General features: G+C 32.1%; 1 protein-coding gene across 1 annotated transcript; it reads left to right on the forward strand.

The window, feature by feature from the left end:
* On the forward strand, positions 1–17,692 carry scaf6 (SR-related CTD associated factor 6). The gene is made up of 13 exons (XM_088227079.1): positions 1–262; positions 352–522; positions 2,677–2,894; positions 4,742–4,904; positions 5,995–6,142; positions 6,246–6,322; positions 6,547–6,745; positions 6,880–7,519; positions 7,600–7,733; positions 9,574–9,741; positions 10,228–10,371; positions 14,204–14,376; positions 17,326–17,692. The coding sequence occupies exons 1-13, from the start codon at positions 238–240 to the stop codon at positions 17,424–17,426; spliced, it is 2,361 nt and encodes a 786-aa protein (XP_088083205.1). The 5' UTR covers positions 1–237; the 3' UTR covers positions 17,427–17,692.
* The last annotated feature ends 902 nt before the right edge of the window (positions 17,693–18,594 follow it).

Raw genomic sequence — 18,594 nt, forward strand, 5'->3', positions numbered from 1 at the left:
ACGATCAACGCCAAAATGCTTAGATAAATGTACTAGAGTTTCTTGTCTATTTCAGTATATATCTAGTCCGTGGTTATTGTGTCAGATTTGAGATTTGATGCGGTGTAAAAGTGTCGAGAGTTGAAATGAATTATTTAAATGTGTTTAATGATGATTTATATCTAATTATTCACCTAAATAATAACTGAATTTAATAAATTTAAAATTATAGCAGAATCATTAAAATATTATCTCACGATGGACCTGCCTCAAGCTCCACAAGGTTAGAAAATATAATATGAAATTTTACTCGAAATCGTAAATAATATAACTTATGATAAAGTTAACTTCTACTGCTCTCTTTTATTCTAGATACCGACCTTCGCAATATTATCGACAAATTAGCCCAGTTTGTGGCTAGAAATGGGCCAGAGTTTGAGCAAATGACCAAGTCCAAACAAAAAAATAATCCAAAATTTAGTTTCCTGTATGGAGGAGAATATTTCAATTACTACCAGTTCAAAGTGACAACTGAACAAAGTAGTAAGTTTTGTCAATTAATTTACTCGATATCTAATGTATTTTCTTTTCTATATCTAAAACAGTAATTACTTTTCTTGGACAAAATAACAATATGAACATTTTATTTCACGAGGAGACTTCTAAAATGTACAAACAACTAGGACGCACATTCAAGTGCATAATTGTTTTGGCCTTTAGTTGGCCAATCATAAATCCAGCGAATGACCACATTAAATACATGAACCAATCTTCACATTTGCGATGTTGTCATACTTCGCTTCATACTCAGAGCGGATTTTAAAACGTAAATCTTTTTTTAATGTGTAGTGCCCAAAGAGTTATAATTAAATAGAGATGATGCTTCACAGAATGATTTTTGTAATTATGTTCCGAAAAAAGAACATTGTCGTGCAAAACGCGTAGTAGAGTAAAAAAGAGTAACTGTCTGTGCCAGCTTACTGTGAATTCAAAGCTATGTGTCGTGCCTTTTATGGATGAAGAACCAGTGTGTAGGGTGATCGCTTGAATATCTTCACACATTGAGATATCTCAATAGTTATAGTGAAAGCATTTAAAATTCTAAGTTCTCATTTTTTGCTTGGCAACATTTTCACCAGTTGTTCACATGTGAATATTAGAGGTTGTAAAAAAATGCAAAAGCTATTTTAAAACAGTTATTTTCCCAAAACAAAACAGCTAAAACAGTTTCAAACAAATAAAGAAAGCACCGAGAGTTAAGTAAAAGAGAGGGGATAGTATTATTAATGACGTCAAAAATTTAAATTTACAAAGAAGTTTGTGAAACAGTAACTGTTACTATTACTCTTATCAAATATCCAAAACGCTCATCTCTAATGAGTATGTTTTTTTTCTCCCAAAACACAAATCTTGCACTATTTCTCAATCGATAACTTCTTAAATTTTTTATTCATTTTCTTAAAAGGATACGACAGAATATATTTTTTTTACAAATTAAGAATAATGTACTGAATATTTAGAGCGAATTTTAATGATTCTATCAATGGATAAAAATCAAGTTTTCATTTATAATTTCCAGAAACGACCACATATATAACTGCTCGCAGTTAGAGTCACGTCATTTTGACATCGCCCGCCAAGTGCTTTGACCACTTCTAAAACACATTGCCTTCAAGTATAGTGCGGTAACGTAATACTTGCCGATTGTGAATAAACACTTTTTGCCAGTGTTTATGCTATAGTAATTTGGTCACGAGGAAGAATGACAATATTCGACATAACCCCTTCGCATAATTTTCCAAACTCGCAGTGAAAGGAGCAATGAATGCTGTAGAGTTAAATTCAATTCAAATCTCGGTTTATGAAATTGCAATTGAAAATAAATAAGCTTCTTGATTTTAGCCAAAGAAAACATTTTTTTTTAGTATGAGGGAAACTAATTGGAAGACCCACGGTCTTTAAAAATGGTTTTCGGGTACGTGGAGGGAGTGTTTTCACTTGCCGTTTGTCCCATAGGGCGCAAAACTTCTCGTTTTTAAGTAATTCAAAATAAGCATATTTTAAACCTTTATAGAAAAATTATCTGATGTTGCACGGAAAAAATTATAATAGTTAATACACTCAAAAAGACCCTATTATCTGAAATATTTGTGCAAATTCCTTTACAATGAAGAAGTTCAATGCCACGGGGTATTGGATATAAAAAATGTTGTCTTGCACGCAGAAAAAAATGGACCATTTAATCGTTTAGCGAAGTTTCTCAAAAATGTTTTAAAAAATTCATAAAAATGAACTACTTTGAATGACGTTACGAGTCCTTGTGAACCAAGCAACGATAAGGGTGTTGCTATAGATTTCCGGTTTACGGAAAGCCAATTCATCAATCAGCAGAACTCTCCAAGGAGAACTTACGCTGATAATACTATACATCAAAATGTATTTTTTTAAATTTTTGGACTAGTCTATAAAAAAAAAATAAAAAAAAACCACTGAACTTCCTCATTGTGAATATATTATATAAAATGAAGATGAAACTACCTTACGTCTAGGAAAAATCCAAACCCCAGGTAGGAATGACAATGGCACATAATTCCTTATTTTGGAGTTTGGAAAACCTTAGAGTTCTGAGGTTTTGATAGTCTCCCACTGTAGATATATATTTATTTAGTTTGTAAATGTTTTTTACTTTGTCTATAGTATTGAAGCAAAATTCAAGTGGCCGAGATGATAACTCTTATAATAATAATAATGCTCAAGGAATTGCATTCACGGGAGGGTCTGAGGGTTGGAATGTGCGAGGAACTACTGAAGGAAGTACTACTCTTCCCCCATCCGCAATAGCTATCAATGCCCAACAAGCGGTGTTAAATGAACAAATCGAGCAATCACAAGTCAACCTGAATGCCCAGCATTTTGTAAGAAAAAATATTTATACATATCTCAACATTAAACTAATATTTTTTGTATCTTCTAAGTTGATGTAGCACCAGAAAATTGTTTCTTACTAAAAAAATGGCTGTATTTATTTATTTATTGACACTTTATATACATATACAATAAATATACATATAAGGGCGGGCATATTGCCTTAAGGAAATTTCTTCCTACCTACCCAAACCGTTCAGTTTGAGAAAATTATAAATATATGGACATATTGAATCTTACAATTTTATACAAAAATTAAAAGCAAAGGTTAACAAAAATAAATATATGTATAAAAAAAAAAATAACACTTTACTATGAAGAGAGGAGAGGGAATGGGAAGGAAAGAAGAAGGATAAAGGAACAATTTAAATATTTAGATAGTGACATTTCAATCTTGACTTAAATGTAAATAAAGAAGGGGCGTCTCTAACATTAGTGGGTAGATTATTCCACAATCGAGCGGCTACTACTGTGAAAGAGGAGGCAAAAAAATTAGAGCGATGACGGGGTATTAAAAGAGTTCTCTCGTTACTAGAACGAAGAGATAGTCCGTGTTGTGAAAGAGGTTGGATGAGCTCTCTCAGATAAACAGGCGAAGTGGGATTATTTAAAATATTGTGAAGAAGTGATAGAATGTGAATGTTTCTTCTATGCCTGATACTGAGCCAGTCATCAAATAATTAGATTTTTGATGTAATGAACTAAATCAATCTTAATGCTTCCAAAGATGAAAATGACGCACTTGGAAATAGAACAATAAGTAGGTTGGGATAAGGTTTTCGATAATGGCACACAGAATGGATGCGATAATGTTGTGATGGGTAGTTAAGTATTGCAGTGCTGCCAGGAATCGAACCATGGTAGGTGAATGTGCCAACCACTACACTACGAGGCCGACTTATCCCCACTCAATTTTCTTCTTCAGAATTTTTACATGATAGTAACACTCAACCAGAGTTCTGGTTCTATTTCACTCACAGAACTGTATTGTGTATATAAACTGTAAAATAGAAGAATATGTATTATAATAATCAAGTCATTGTACTTCAGTATAATTAGTTATTAAAATATTTTAAGTAAACAATAAAAGGCTTCCTAGTAACTTTGTACTTACTAAAAATTTCATAACTAAAACATAGGAGGATTCCTAAAATCTATTTATAATTACTACAATATAAGACTGCTAGTAAAATATACGAAGTAAACAAAAAATAGAATCAGATGTGCAATATTATAACTGCATTCTTTTAATATTTAGAAGAAAACAAAGATCATGCCCATTAAAGTGGCATGAACAGCACTAAAGGCAAAGTCCCGTCGGGTGTGAGTAACCTGATCAGAGAGTTTCTATCCTGCCTGCACCTCTTAGTGTCATAAACACCGCCCAGTAGATTATAATGGGGTGATTATTAATACTTTGGTGCTGCCATGTTGATGTCAGATCTACCAATTTGATCATCTGGCTATTTGGAAACTAAAACTTGAATACATTGATGACCACTAAAAGTACTCTTATTATTTGTATGACAATCATTGTGATTTTTATTTTATAAACCAATGGGTAAATCTTTTGAATATGAAGATAATGCGCAAATAATTTTGAAATCATAAGGAATTCATACCGAATGTAGGTAAAAGGTAGGCTCTGTCAAATTAGTGTACTTGTAGATATGTGCACTTAGGAGTATATGTGAGTGATATGTTCATATAAATGCACGCGAGTATCACAATATGTTTTATGTTATCAGCTGATCAACTAGTAAATGGGGGAAAGGATTTAAGAGATTATTGACATGCCTATTGACAAAATAGTACTTAATTATCAAGTCATTTTCAGTCTTTGATACAACAACAGCAATCTCAAATGGAAGAGATTGTAGCTAATGCCCAGAATGAGATGATTCAAAAGCTTGCAAAGGATTGTAACATTCCACTTGTTGAGTTTGATTCTATTCTGCAGCCAATTATCGAATCGTGTACAAAAGACAGTATATCATCAGGTAATTTACCATTCTTTCAAGATCCAAATAAGTAATAATTTGAACTGACTCTTTTGTAACCACATCGTTACCATGATGTTTTATCCATTTTCACTGTGTAGAATATTTTGCTAGTGGCTTGAAACAGCAGACATATATTTTACGTAATCTACAGCTCTGTAAATGTCTAGACTTCCATATTCCTTTTGCAAAAAAAACTTCTCCTGTATTGATATTACTTAAAGATGCAAATCCTCGATCTACCTCGAAATTATTTTATATTTATGTATTAATTACTTTGAAGTGCTTTTAATGTGTTAAGAGTATTTTTTAATTTATTTTATCATGAAAGGTTTTTTTAATAAAATGCCTGTAACAGGCGCACGGAACATAATATAAAAATATTTTTTGCTTGTTTTTGTGTAATTATTTCTCATAGTATTTTTAAAATTTCAATTAGAAATATTAAAAACTTATTGATATTTACCTACCATCAATCATCAGTAATATTGCTTTTGTTGGAATGATGGGTAGTGATGTTTCTAATATCTGACCCCCAATACTTGGATTCTATTATTTTATAAATCATTACTTAATTTCTGTTGTAAAAAAAATACTAAAATTTCATTTAAAAAAAAAAACTATTGCAATGATAATAAACTACAAAAATACAAATTAATACAATACTAAGGAAGGGCAAATATTATGGAATAAGAACATTAAACTTAAAATTATTATTATTGAAAGTAGTTTTAGAATTATTTCATATACATATATAATACTAATGTCACTAAGCACTGTTTTAGGTTTTAGTTATTACTTTTATTAGTTATTACAAATGTGTTTAAAAATACTTATACGTATATTATTTTTTCTTGAGTAATAAAAGCAAAATAAAACATAATATGTTATGTAGTACATAAAATTCCATCATAGATAAATGAATTTTCCAAGTTTGTGTATAAATGCACAACCAGCAGCTATTAACTGGCGTACAATCAGTCCATTGAGTTTATAGTAGGGAAAGTAGTATGGAAAAATAATTTATTTTTATATTTATTTTTATATGATTTGAAATTTTTTGTTAAATATATCTTTACTATTTTCATAGGTAAAGGTTGGATCCTGAACCACGCTACGAACCATGATGCGGGTTCTGTAATTGCGCAGTACCTTTTAAAGAAACTTACAACCTGCGGTTCAACATTTACGCAAAAGCTTCATATTATCTACTTGGTGAATGACGTTCTACATCATTGGTATAGTTGACCTCAATATTAAAATGTTTTTTTTGCTTGTATATATTTTACAACAAATTAAATAGTGCCGATTTTAAAATCTTAATTCAAATTAATTTTACAGTGCTCGTAAAAATGCTGATGACTTGAAAAAAAGTTTGGAAAGTGTGGTAGTTCCGATGTTTTGTAATGCAAGCATAGGTAACACAACAATTTACATATTTCTATTATTATTTTAACAAATATTTATATATTCTAAAATTCTGTATGTACGAAGTTACTCATAAATACTTATTTGTTAGCATTTTACTTTATCAACCTAAATCGTTATTAAAAAATGTACCGTTTGATATTGTTAAAAATTTCTATTTCTTTAGTCCTCATAAATTATTTTCAATTATTTGAATTTGTTGACACTTTTTTAGCCATTACTGAAGAACAAGAAACTAAGTTAAACAAATTACTCAAGCTTTGGGAATCAAAAAGTAATTATTTCGAGGCATCAGTTATTGAAAAAATGAAAAATCCAACAACTTCTTACCAAGAATACCAAGCTAATCTGATGTCACAGTATGCCAACCTTATTACACCAGTCACTCAGAAAACTAAATCAACATTTGAAAAGTAATATTCTATTATCTTTACTTATTTGTAGCAAAATTGTATTTTGTTTTTTTTTTTCCATAAATACAACTTTGATTAGGTAGTAGTTTTCATCAACGACTTTATTTATAAGCTTAAAATAAAATCTTTTTTAGCTACCAGAAGCAACATCAAGCGTTTGTTGCTCATTCTTTACAACAAATACAACAGCTCGAGTTACAGAAACAAATAAGTATCAGTTCGCAGATAACTTCAGATCAGAGTAATAATATATCTCAGAATAACATTTCCAGTCAAATGCAACAAGGAAATGTTCACTTTGGCACAAGCAATTTCGCAGAGCAGAATTTTAATCAGCAAAATGTTCAGTTTCAAAATAATCAACCACTTACATTCGATCAACAAGATTTTTCACACAATTCTCAACAACCCTTATTTCCTATAATTGATCAAGGGAATACAAATTATGGGACACCTAATGGTTCGCAAGGAAGTAATAATGATAATAATGCATATGATTTTGAACAAAATTATAATCACAATAACAGCAACGCAGCATCAAATGATCAAGGAGATGATTTAGTTCCAGCAATACCACCTATTAATCTGTCTTTACCGCCTCCTGGATTTTTTAATGAAAAGATACCTTTGTCTTTTGAAAATGGTCTTCCGGATTTATCTAAACCACCACCTGGTTTTGCCAACCCTAACATTCCCGAAGTTTGTGCAGAAGACCTTTTACCATCAGTTCCATACTTTGAATTACCCGCTGGTTTAATGGTACCTCTCATAATGGTAAGAATCATCAATAATACTGCTTTTTTGTGGGTTATAAATAACTTAAGAAATACTATAATGTTTATGGATATTTATAGTTGGAAGATTCCGAATATAAGTCTTTGGACCCAGATTCCATACGATTACCACCTCCAGCACCACCATCGGAACGCCTTCTGGATGCAGTTAAAGCTTTCTATGCCAAGCCTAATCACACAAGACCACAAGACAGGTTAGTGACATACATATTTATTATTTCACAATTAAGAGTTTATAACTTCTCACCTGGCGTCGTGGTAAAAAATTATGTTACCGACGTTCGAGCCCCATTGGACTAACCTTTTTTTTAATAGACATATTTAAAAAATGTCTTATGTTCGATTTTTGTTTATAATTACATGGTTCATGTTCTGTTAATTGGTAAATAAAAAAATCTTTAAATTACAAAAATATATACTTTACTTATACCCGTATGCAGAGACAAAACTTAAGGTGAGGAAAGTACATTCTAATTTCAAATGCAGAGAATAACCCGAAGGTGAAGACAATAGAATGTACTTTCCTCACCTTAAAGTTTGTCTCTGCATACGGGTATTAGTCTTAAACAACAATATTGTTAAAATGTAAAAACGGTGTTCAGTTTTGACCAGTGAAACTTACTAAAATTTTTTTTTCTCAAACTGATCACATATACTTACAATAGAAAGGATGTTTTTAATAAAAAGAAAAAAAAAACAATTAAAAAACATAACATAGAAATAACAATGGGTAAAATACACATTTTTGTTTTACTAATTGAAGCAGATTTTGCACACTCCGACAGTGCATGTGTTGCGAATAGGATTTTTACACTTAAAAAATAAATGAATTGTCTTCACACGCTTGCCAGAAGGACACACAAAACATCTTTTCCTATCATTGCGCTCCAGGGGTGCAATTATGAATCTTCTCTATCCCCTAGAGCAGTAGTGGCCAGCATTTTGTATACCATACGCCAATTTTTTCACATACAAGGTCAGATGCGCCATACAACTCAAACTTTTTTTACCTTCTTACGTTCACGTTTGGGGTTGTAAAATAGAGATAGGAATAGGAACTGCTTCACTTATGAGAGGAAAATGAATACCTCAATCACGGAATTCAATTAATTAATTTACGTCATGGCGCCTATTTTAAAATAATGGCCACAAGAATGCAATGCATCACCTGTGATCGTTCAATGCGCCACGTTTGGCGCATGCGTTACGGTTTGGCCACCACTGCCCTAGAGAGTGGTTAATTTGGAGATTTTTTTCCATGCGGCTAATTTTTTCTTCATATATGGTCACACTGATGATCAAACATCAACATGATTTTCATTTAGAACATTATTGCGACCTAAAGCATTACCCAAAACACTTAATTAGGTTGAATTGACCAAACCGTATTAGTTTTATTTGCATTAATGAGGCACTTTTATACACCATTTGATGTTTAATCATCAGTGTGGCCATTATATTAAGCAAAGTGACGCCGCAATAAAAAAATAAAAATCTTTAAATTAATCACTCTCCAGAGGCTAGAGAAGATCTAGAATACCACCCTTGGACTTTTTGTCGCTCAGCCACTGGTGATGATGCAGGATAATTCTCATTGAGTTCTTCGAGAAGCCACTGTTCTATTTCGTCTTCTTGGTCTGTAATACGAGCCCTTGTACCACTTGGGCCGGCAACTTGCTTGTCTTAATAGAGATATCACAAAACAAAAAGTTACGTAAATGGCGTCGTAGCCCCGCTGGACCCACACACTTGTTTAAATGCTATTTTCACTGGCCTGATCGACACGTCCTCTCACTAGCACATTTGCATCTCGACTAAAGGAAGGTACTGAGGAGGGGGAACACTTCTGCAAAAAACGTAAGATTAGTGGAATAAATAAAAATCAACATGAGTCCAAAGGGGCGAGGACACCAGTTAAGAGTTAATATCAAATCAAACATTTCCTTTGTTTATGTTTTTTTTTTAAATATTTTATGTACTGTTGGATTCTACTCATTTCGGATTTTTAAAATTTAAATTATATCTGATTTTTAGTGAAGGATGGGAGAAACTGGGACTATATGAATATTATAGAGCAAAAAATTCCGTCAGAAAACAAAAAGAAGAAGACATAAAAAATGGTTTACGTGAAAAATCTCGATCTCCATCACCAATAAAATATGATTTGTCAAGTATTAGGTCTCCTCCTGCAAGACGATATAGGTGAGATATATTTATGCTTTCCAGATATAACAGTATTTTTATTCGCTCATGGAATATATAAATGAACTTAAAATATGATAAATTATTGTGAAAAGGTTCCATACTTTTATTAATTTATAAGCTACTAAATGTCAGGTAAATAAAAAAAAGTTTATTTAAAACAAGAAGTTATGTTGAATATAAAATGGTAAAATTAAAAAAAAAAATTCTTCCAGCGATTGCAACAGATTTTTCGCATACAAGTACATTTATCAGTTACTAACACTATTAAAAATTCATTATTAATTCATAAGGATAACGCTAATTACTCCATCACTTTGCTGTACAAAAAACAATGATTCATTTCAAGTAATGTTTATACGGTTACGGAAAATGACTAATTTCTTTTCTTATTTCGCATAATTTTACTCTGTATTTTATTAACAATTATTGAAGCTAATATATGTTTATATGATATTCTGTAACAAACATATTTGTTTATTGCAGGTCTAAGAGCCGCAGTGTGAGTCCCACACGGTCCCGATCCAAAAGTCCCCCTCCTGCCAAGGCCGTGTCCCCGGAGAGGAGGCGAAGTCGCGTGTCACGTCGCTCCCCCACGCCACCCTCGGGTTCCCCCCCACCGAGCTTCATGTGAGTTCCTGAACCCTCCACCATAACTGTTTCTACAATTTTAATTAAATAATGAAACTCTTTTAGAAAACCTAAAGAAGTTCTAAAGATATCAAATGTTAGTTGCACGTTTTAGAATTAAAGGAAGCGCCGAAATAAAATATTTATTCCTTTTTAACATATTTAAATATTTTTATTTTATTTTATTTTTTATTATGAATTTCTTAACATTTTTTTAACCCAACTCTTAACTAAATAAAAACAGCTTTCTTTTACATATTACCATGGTATACAATATTATTTACCATATGCATTTATTATGTACTTATTTATTAACATTTTATCATATTTTATTTTATATAATTCCACAAAAACATGGCTCTTTTTTGGTGTGGTATTTCTTTTTGTTTTTTTTTTTAAATATATACAGTAATTGCAAAAATTGTAATTGTTAAATAAAACATTAATTAAAAAAATTAAATATGTATACAGCCCCCGCATCATAAAATACAACGATTTCTTTCCGGCACATTCCAATATATTTTGACTTAACGTACTTAACTTTAATGAAACGCTAATTTTGATATATAAAAAAATGTTATTATAGTTTTTCTATGAGAGACAAAGAACATTTGTAAAATCAACTTCTCTAATTATTATTTTTCAAGCTTTTTAAATTGAAATATTTGAACATTTATCAAGTAAATAAAACACCTTAACTCTTTCACAACTAAGCATAAAGCAAAAGCAAAGGCATTTATCCATATAATTTATCGTTTAGTTATCTTCCCGAATACTTGACTTCAATAATAAAATAAGTTTTCATGTGTACATTGAGAAATTACATCAATAAACATTCACTCACGAGTGTTCCAACAGATTTGTGAACAGAGTGCTAGCATTATGCTATAGGAACTCACTCGTGTTTATGAATGTGTTGATGGAACACTGCGCGGAGACACTTGAGCACAATTATTAGTGTTTATGTTCATAAATTATATTTTCAACGCATTTGTTTATAACACAACTCAACAAACAAACTTCTTCTTCGTTTTTTATGGCCTTTTCACCTCCCAAATCAGGATAACAATTATTTATGGGGCATCCAAAAATACCTGGTATAAATCTTCCTCCTCAAGCTGACATTCGCAAATGGCAGAGTCCCGGATATGGATTCTGAACAGGGGAGAACCATTGCAGCAGTGCCCAATGCGCATTCTGCATATGGAGGATGTCTCAAACTTGTTCATAATCACTTTGGAAAACCAAGGCTTTTCTGTTACATTTGGCTTCAGTTGGAAAAGTTGTCTACCCTTGGCTTGGGAGGAGGCTACCCAACATTCTTGCCATGTGCGAAGTTACTTCTCCTTTGTCATAACAAGGAGATCACCCAGTGGTATATATATAGCCGCACCCGTATGGGTTGGCGAATCTAACCGAGATCCATCAGTGTAGATAATTTTCCAACCTATCCATTTTGATGACTGAATACGGTTGAATGTACACCGGGGCTGTAGGTGACTCTCAACTCCGTATGTGAGTTCAATACTTGGGACATAAACTTTTAATGGAAAACGATAAAGAGGAAGAAGTCTTTAGGATAAATGTTAGATTGAAAAGATTTGTAAAAACGAAATCTGTTGACTAGTAAAGGGGGCGGTTTATGGGACCAAAAAGAACAGGATGTCACACAGTCAGAAAGAAATTGTACCTTTTTGAGGAACAGGTTTTTTTTTGGACAGAGCATTTTAGAAAAAACCTATCTGCCAAGTATTGTATTATTATTCCAAGGGTATCACAAGCCTTTACTTGAAAAGCGTTAATTGGAGATGACTTCATGGCTTCAATGACTAGTCTCAGACTTTGGAATTGGATCCGGTCAAGTCTTTGGAGATTCTTTTTTGAACATGGTTCTAAAAGGAACGAGGCATAATCGAGATGGCTCCGGATATACGCAGTTTAAAAAAGTCTGTATGAAAGGGTGGCTCCCCCACCATACTCGCGAGACTGCTCTTAATGTATTCAATCCGGCTTGACACTCGTTTACTATACGATTTATGTACGAGTTCCATGTAAGGTGAGTGTCCAGAATTACTCCCAAGAACTTAATCTGGGTCATAAAAAGTACTATCTCATCTCTGTGTTGAATTTTTATGGTTGGGATTTTTTGTTGTTTACAGAAGGTTATGGCATTACTTTTACCAATTGATAGATCCAAGCCATGTTTCACCAACCAAATCCTGATGTTTCTCTACCTAAATTTAGAACATTTTCTAGATTATTTGGGTCCTTCCCATATACATACATGAAGAAGTCATCCGCATACTGACGCAAACTTGTCGCTGAGGGAACAATATCGCTAATGTCATGCATATAGATATTGAGGAGAATTAGGCTCTGGACAGAACCCTGAGGTAGTCCCTTGCTCGGTTCTCTCTCCACCGCAGCATGACCACGAACACTGATTTCTACCTTTCTGGAGATAATCAAATTTGCTAAAAAAGAAGTAAAGTATCGTGGGATTTCAATTCGCACCATTTTAGCTTCTTTAAATGAAGCACAATCCATTCCATTGTACATGCGGGATTGGATTTAAGTAGGTGTGATGGTAGGCAATGGAGTGTTTGTGACCTGTGAAATACCTGTGGTTGCAGGAGTAGAAGGTCAGGGACTAAGTGCTTTGAGTGGGACATTCGAGATACGGCACGAGGTCACTTCCGAGCGGGAATTTAAAAACTGTTTGGTCATTTTTTTGCCCGCTCTGATTAATTTATTTTATAATATAAACAAATATTATACTAGGAGTTATTCAGATATGTCACTCATCAACAAATATTTAGGGAATATTTCGATACAATTTTTTGACCATCTATCGTGCACTTATCAAAGTATCAGCCTGTAAAGTCAAAAATGTCTAAAGACAGTTGCCGGGTATGGGACTCGATTTCTCAGACTGTCTAAAGATAGTTCACGCTGGGATTGGGTTAAAGCTTCTTAAAAACACATTTATTATTTAATTTATAGAATACTATTTTTTTGGCCTTGATCACACTATTCGTCTTGGCGTAGATTTGTAGAGTTTATACAAAAATTATATTGAAATTTCTTTGAACCAAATCATGTCCCATAGATTTTCAATTGAGTTTAAATTGAGACTCTTTCCCGGCCATGAAAGGGAATTAATTCCCAATGTTTCTTTGAACTGCTATACCTGAGGAAGAAAAACACCTAAACTAGTCCAAAAAATGTTAAATACTATTAGGTAAAGCATCAAAGCACATTTAAAAAAATATTTTTCAGCATTCACTGACTTCCTCTGTAGCCATTGGACTCGGTGAATGCTGAAAAATATATAGAAATCATTTTTGAGGGGGTTGGGCCAGCAATATTGAGTATGACCCAGTTTTTCAGTATGATTCTGCACCTCACCATCAGGCTCGTTTTGCGAGTGTGCAATTTTTAAATATGTGTTTTGATGCTTTACCTAATTGTATTTAACATTTTTTTGACAAAATTATAAGGAATTTACGGAAAGAATCTGATTGGGATCCACCGAAAATGAATGTAGATTGTTAAAATACAAACTTTTTATTTACCGAAAATTGGAAGATAACTCATTTTTGGTAGCATTATGCATGATTGTTGAATGCAGCCCTGGTGTAAATAAACAAACTCAGTAACTATGGGTACATTTCCGTGTCACTACCTTTTAAAATGTTTTACTCTATAGCGTGCGTATATGTATTAATATGTCAATTGGGTACTGTATATGAATATATATTTTTTTCCTTCTAAAAGATGAAGTAATCTTTTGCGAATTTGTGTGAAATTGAAATCATTATTAATTGTCTAGGACTCCATCATTTGGAAACTCTAATGAATTATCTGAGTTGGATCCTTCCAACAAAGGTCACCAGATGTTGAAGCGTATGGGATGGGGTCAGGGTGGACTCGGATCTACTGGACAGGGCATAGCAGCTCCCATCAATGCCGGTGCAGTTAGGGATAGACAAGATCAGTACAAAGGTAATATAGCATTATTAATCACAGTTAATAATAAGGTAATATTTAATAAGTCCAAATGTTTGCTGACTGGCTGGATTTCCTCCTTAGGGAGTTATTTAGATCTAAATTTGTTGCAACAGAGAGGGAAAATATTTTTGAGAAGGGAATACGAAAGTCTAAGCATTTACACGGCTTATGACCTGTCATTGGCTGTTTTAAGTGGAAGAGTTGAGGAAATGTGAATGTTAAAACATAGGCAGAATGGTGAATGTTACACAGTGTGTGTGAAATGGCCCTTGGGCATTGTAGTATTGTATCTCGAGAATGTAATTTTTTCAATGGTAACTGGAGTTCGGATAAACAGAAGTCTATTATGCTATTTAAATGGTTTTGAGTATGTCATAATGGAGTCATAGACAATCATCCCGTCATGATTTCCATTATAAGGTTTACAAATACCTAGTCAAATCAAATTAATTGAATAGTTTAATGTTTTTTTTATTTATTATAATGTCTTTTTTGCGTTTTACAAAAGGTATACATTAGTTACAAGTACAAAAAAAAAATTACATTAACACAAAAAAAAACCACAAAGGCATGGCCCGTGTGGGCGTATACATTTTATTTTTTGAATGATTAAAATGAATGAATCGATTGTCATAAATACTGAGTACTATTATGTAAAAAAATATGTTTAACTATCAAATTGCATGTGTACATTAGAGTGGGCCGATGATGTATGAATTTTTTAAATTGACATCAATGTGAAAGGAGTCTAAAAAGTTGCATTTTGAATCACATTGAATGTAAAAATTATTAAAAAATATATTTCATACTTCTTTTGGCCCTTAACCGAGATTTGAAGTTTATAACTGTCTGAATATTTTGTTTTTTATCTAATATTGATAAAATTATTTTTTATTAGTAAAGATATAACTAATTTACATTACAAATTCGAACACGTTTTAAAACTACCGAAATGCAAAAAGTGTACACTCCGCGGAACTGATTCCGTTGAGCGCCTGGCTAATATTGACGAAACCAATGGCTCATTAAAACAATGCTACCCATTTATTACAAAATAAAGTGCAACTCACGCCCTTAGATGCTTATGCACATTGTAAAATTTTATTGGACTGATTTTCTTACTTAAATACGAAATGACAGCCGATTTAGCGCAAAAAATTTACTTTTTCGAAAACTTCAAGCTCTGGTTGAGGGCCAAAAGTAGCATCAAATATTTTTTGCATTCCGAGTAAACCAAAAGGCAACTTTTTAAACCCCCTTTCATTTAAAAATTCGGAAAAAAAAATATCGGCCCACCCTAATGTAGATGTTTACTCATTAATTTTAAATCACCAAGTTGTTTTCTTTTTAATCAAATTTATAATAATTTTATGGGTTAGTTTTTTCGTACATAATCGAAAACATTGAAATATTTCAAATTTATTTGAAAAAAATATGTTCTCGAGAAATTTTTATAAAAAATTGTTATGTTATTAAAAGTTTGTATTAGTTCTTAAAATGTTATGAACTAACTTAATGAAGCATAAATACTTTTTAGTGATGTTGTTTAGTGTCCACTCAGTGTTTCAAATGTAGTCAAGTCAAACAAATTTATTTTTTTTATAAATCATGAGCATACAACGAAAACTAGCTAAGTCGGAATTCTTGTCTGTTGGCAAATCAAGATTGAAGTTAACATATTACAACAGAGATGTAGAACATTTAAGAGAAGGTAATATAGAAGTCCAGGCATCTACAGGGCTTATGACCTGTAGATGCCTGGACTTCTATATTACCTTCTCTTAAATGTTCTTCATCTCTGTTATAAAATGTTAATATAAACAGCTCCCCAGGGAGTTGAATCCAATCCTTCTCTACAAAAATTTGGACAAACTCAAAATATTGTTCAAGATTGAAGTTTTTACATAGACACAAACTCATAGTTTTATTGTTTAGTACGTTTTTATTTTAAGTTTATTTTGCTTTATATACGAGTAGTAACAAAGCATTAGAAATATATTGTGTTAGTATGGAATTGTTTTGATTTTGTCAACCTGTAGCAGATGTTCATGTCCAGATGCCGACTTGATCAATATACTTCAGTCGTACTTGGTTATTACGAGGAAGATGGGACCACTTGAATTTGCTCATTATAAGCATTACTCGTTATACCAGAGAAAGGTTTTTTATACAATCGCCATTGCACATTGTCACTACGTAAACAAGTAAATACATATGTGTAAATATAATTCATTCAGAATTTTTTTAAAGGGATTAGGTTTTAACTGATCTGGTCTAGAACTCATTTGATATCACCCACTTGTAATGTTTATTTAGAATATAAAAAATCTAAAAAAAACAGCATGAAAACCCCTGAAACAAGCATGTCATTCATAAACTACAAAAGCAGCTGTAAATTGTAACAATGTGCCAAACCTGCACTTACTAAGTTCACAAAGCTTGGATTTTTTAAAAACCATGTGTGTTTATTTTTTAATATATAATCCAATTAGGTACTTAGACATTTACATAGCTATCATAAACATAATCCGATCTAAACGCCCGGCAGTATTTATCCTTTTCGTCATTACTTAGATTCTTATTTCGAGAATGAGGTTTTTAGCAATTGAAGATTTTTTGTAATTTTTGACAATATTTTTGTTCGGTATGTCTGAGAAGTAGCTCGTTATAATAGTGAATAATTGTATGGAGAAAATCATGAACTAAAATGTCAACTAATGTTTCCTCGTTACATCCGAGATCTCGCTATTTCAGTGACCGTTAGAACTGAGTTCGACTGTATTTATCAAATTTGTAAAAAAACTTTGAGATATAAGTATACTTGGTTTTTTTTCAGTAGAAGATACTATCCAGGGATAAAACTTGGTTAAAAAATCTCAAAATTGCCATATTAGGTATAGCCACTTCTCACAAAATGCATATTAAGTTCTTTAAAATTTTCAGGTGTTGGAGTGAATTTGAATGACCCTTACGAAAATTTCCGAAAAAACAAAGGAGCCGCATTTATCACAAGGATGAAAGAAAGGGCATTGGAAAGAGCATAGAAACTTTTACTTACATTTGTACATATTTAAATTGTAATATAGGAATACCTGCAGTAAATGTAGATCAATTGTTTCCTTTCCGGGGAAATAAATCATGTATACTTCCTAGTGAGGATGTCAGTGGACATGAAAGAAAACATAGATTTGCAATCATTGAATATACAAATTCTTCCTACGAATTCTCTATTCTCAAATTGCGAATTTTAAAATCGTCTTAAGGTCTCCATTCTTTATTGTGAAAATAAAAGTTTATTCCTAATATTTTATACTATTGTTTTTAATGTTCCCGTGGGATCGTCAGAGGTGTTCTTCATTCTTTCTTCCAGCTTCTTCTATCTAATGGACATAGTCAATGTGATCTGGAAGTCCGAGTTTCGAGCACCAGTTTACCACAACTTGTTTCCCATTTCCCAACACCGTAACTTAAGACTAAAAGAAAATGGCCCTAAAATTTAAATATTTGGGTTGATTATAAGAATGTAAATATTTAGAAATCGAGAACATTATAGATAAGGAATATGGAAGTCTAGGCATTTACTTGGCTTATAACCTGTCATTGAACAATATTACTTTGGACATATTTTTCACATCTCTGAGAGTTTTTCGTTACAAGATTCTCTTATTTAACACATTATTCTCAAGATATTATGTATGCCTACGTGTTATTTTTATATACTGACACCTAATTTTACTGACCCTTTATTTTTTGTATATGTACGAATTAAGATACTTTATTTTGTAATGTACATAAGGTATATATGAATAAATAAAATTGAAATGGCTGGTTAAGTGTCTGAAAGGGGGTGAAATCCAGTCTTTATCTTTGACAAACTCGAAATATTGTTGATGCAAATATTTCCTTTTTAAATTAAATAAATATATTTTAGGAGTATTGTATGTTGCTATTGGAATGTATAAAATCTTAAATACAGCCGCGAGCATGCAAATCCGCTTAGGGACGCTTGTATAAAAAGTACAAAATCATCCATTTCACTATGTATAATATATTTTTGAATATTGTTTAGTAATGCAGCTCTGGATATTAAATAAATTAACACGAGGTTTACAATATATTTATTTCAATAACAGTTTTATATAAAAAAAAAATCTTCTTTTCCACATCCGCTCCTAATTGGAGCATGTGGACATCACCAGTTGCCTCCAGGAG

This window comes from Micrasema longulum, unplaced genomic scaffold, assembly GCF_059751315.1.
Source record: "Micrasema longulum isolate JH-2025_06_02 unplaced genomic scaffold, ASM5975131v1 h1tg000487l, whole genome shotgun sequence".
NCBI classification, from domain to species: domain Eukaryota; kingdom Metazoa; phylum Arthropoda; class Insecta; order Trichoptera; family Brachycentridae; genus Micrasema; species Micrasema longulum.

Bases quoted from the DNA above. Each gene is read 5' to 3' on its own strand.
- scaf6 (XM_088227079.1), top strand. From the start codon at position 238: ATGGACCTGCCTCAAGCTCCACAAG. The intron at 523-2,676 runs GTAAGTTTTGTC...CTTTGTCTATAG, and splicing joins AGTGACAACTGAACAAAGTA to TATTGAAGCAAAATTCAAGT. The intron at 6,746-6,879 runs GTAATATTCTAT...AATCTTTTTTAG, and splicing joins ACTAAATCAACATTTGAAAA to CTACCAGAAGCAACATCAAG.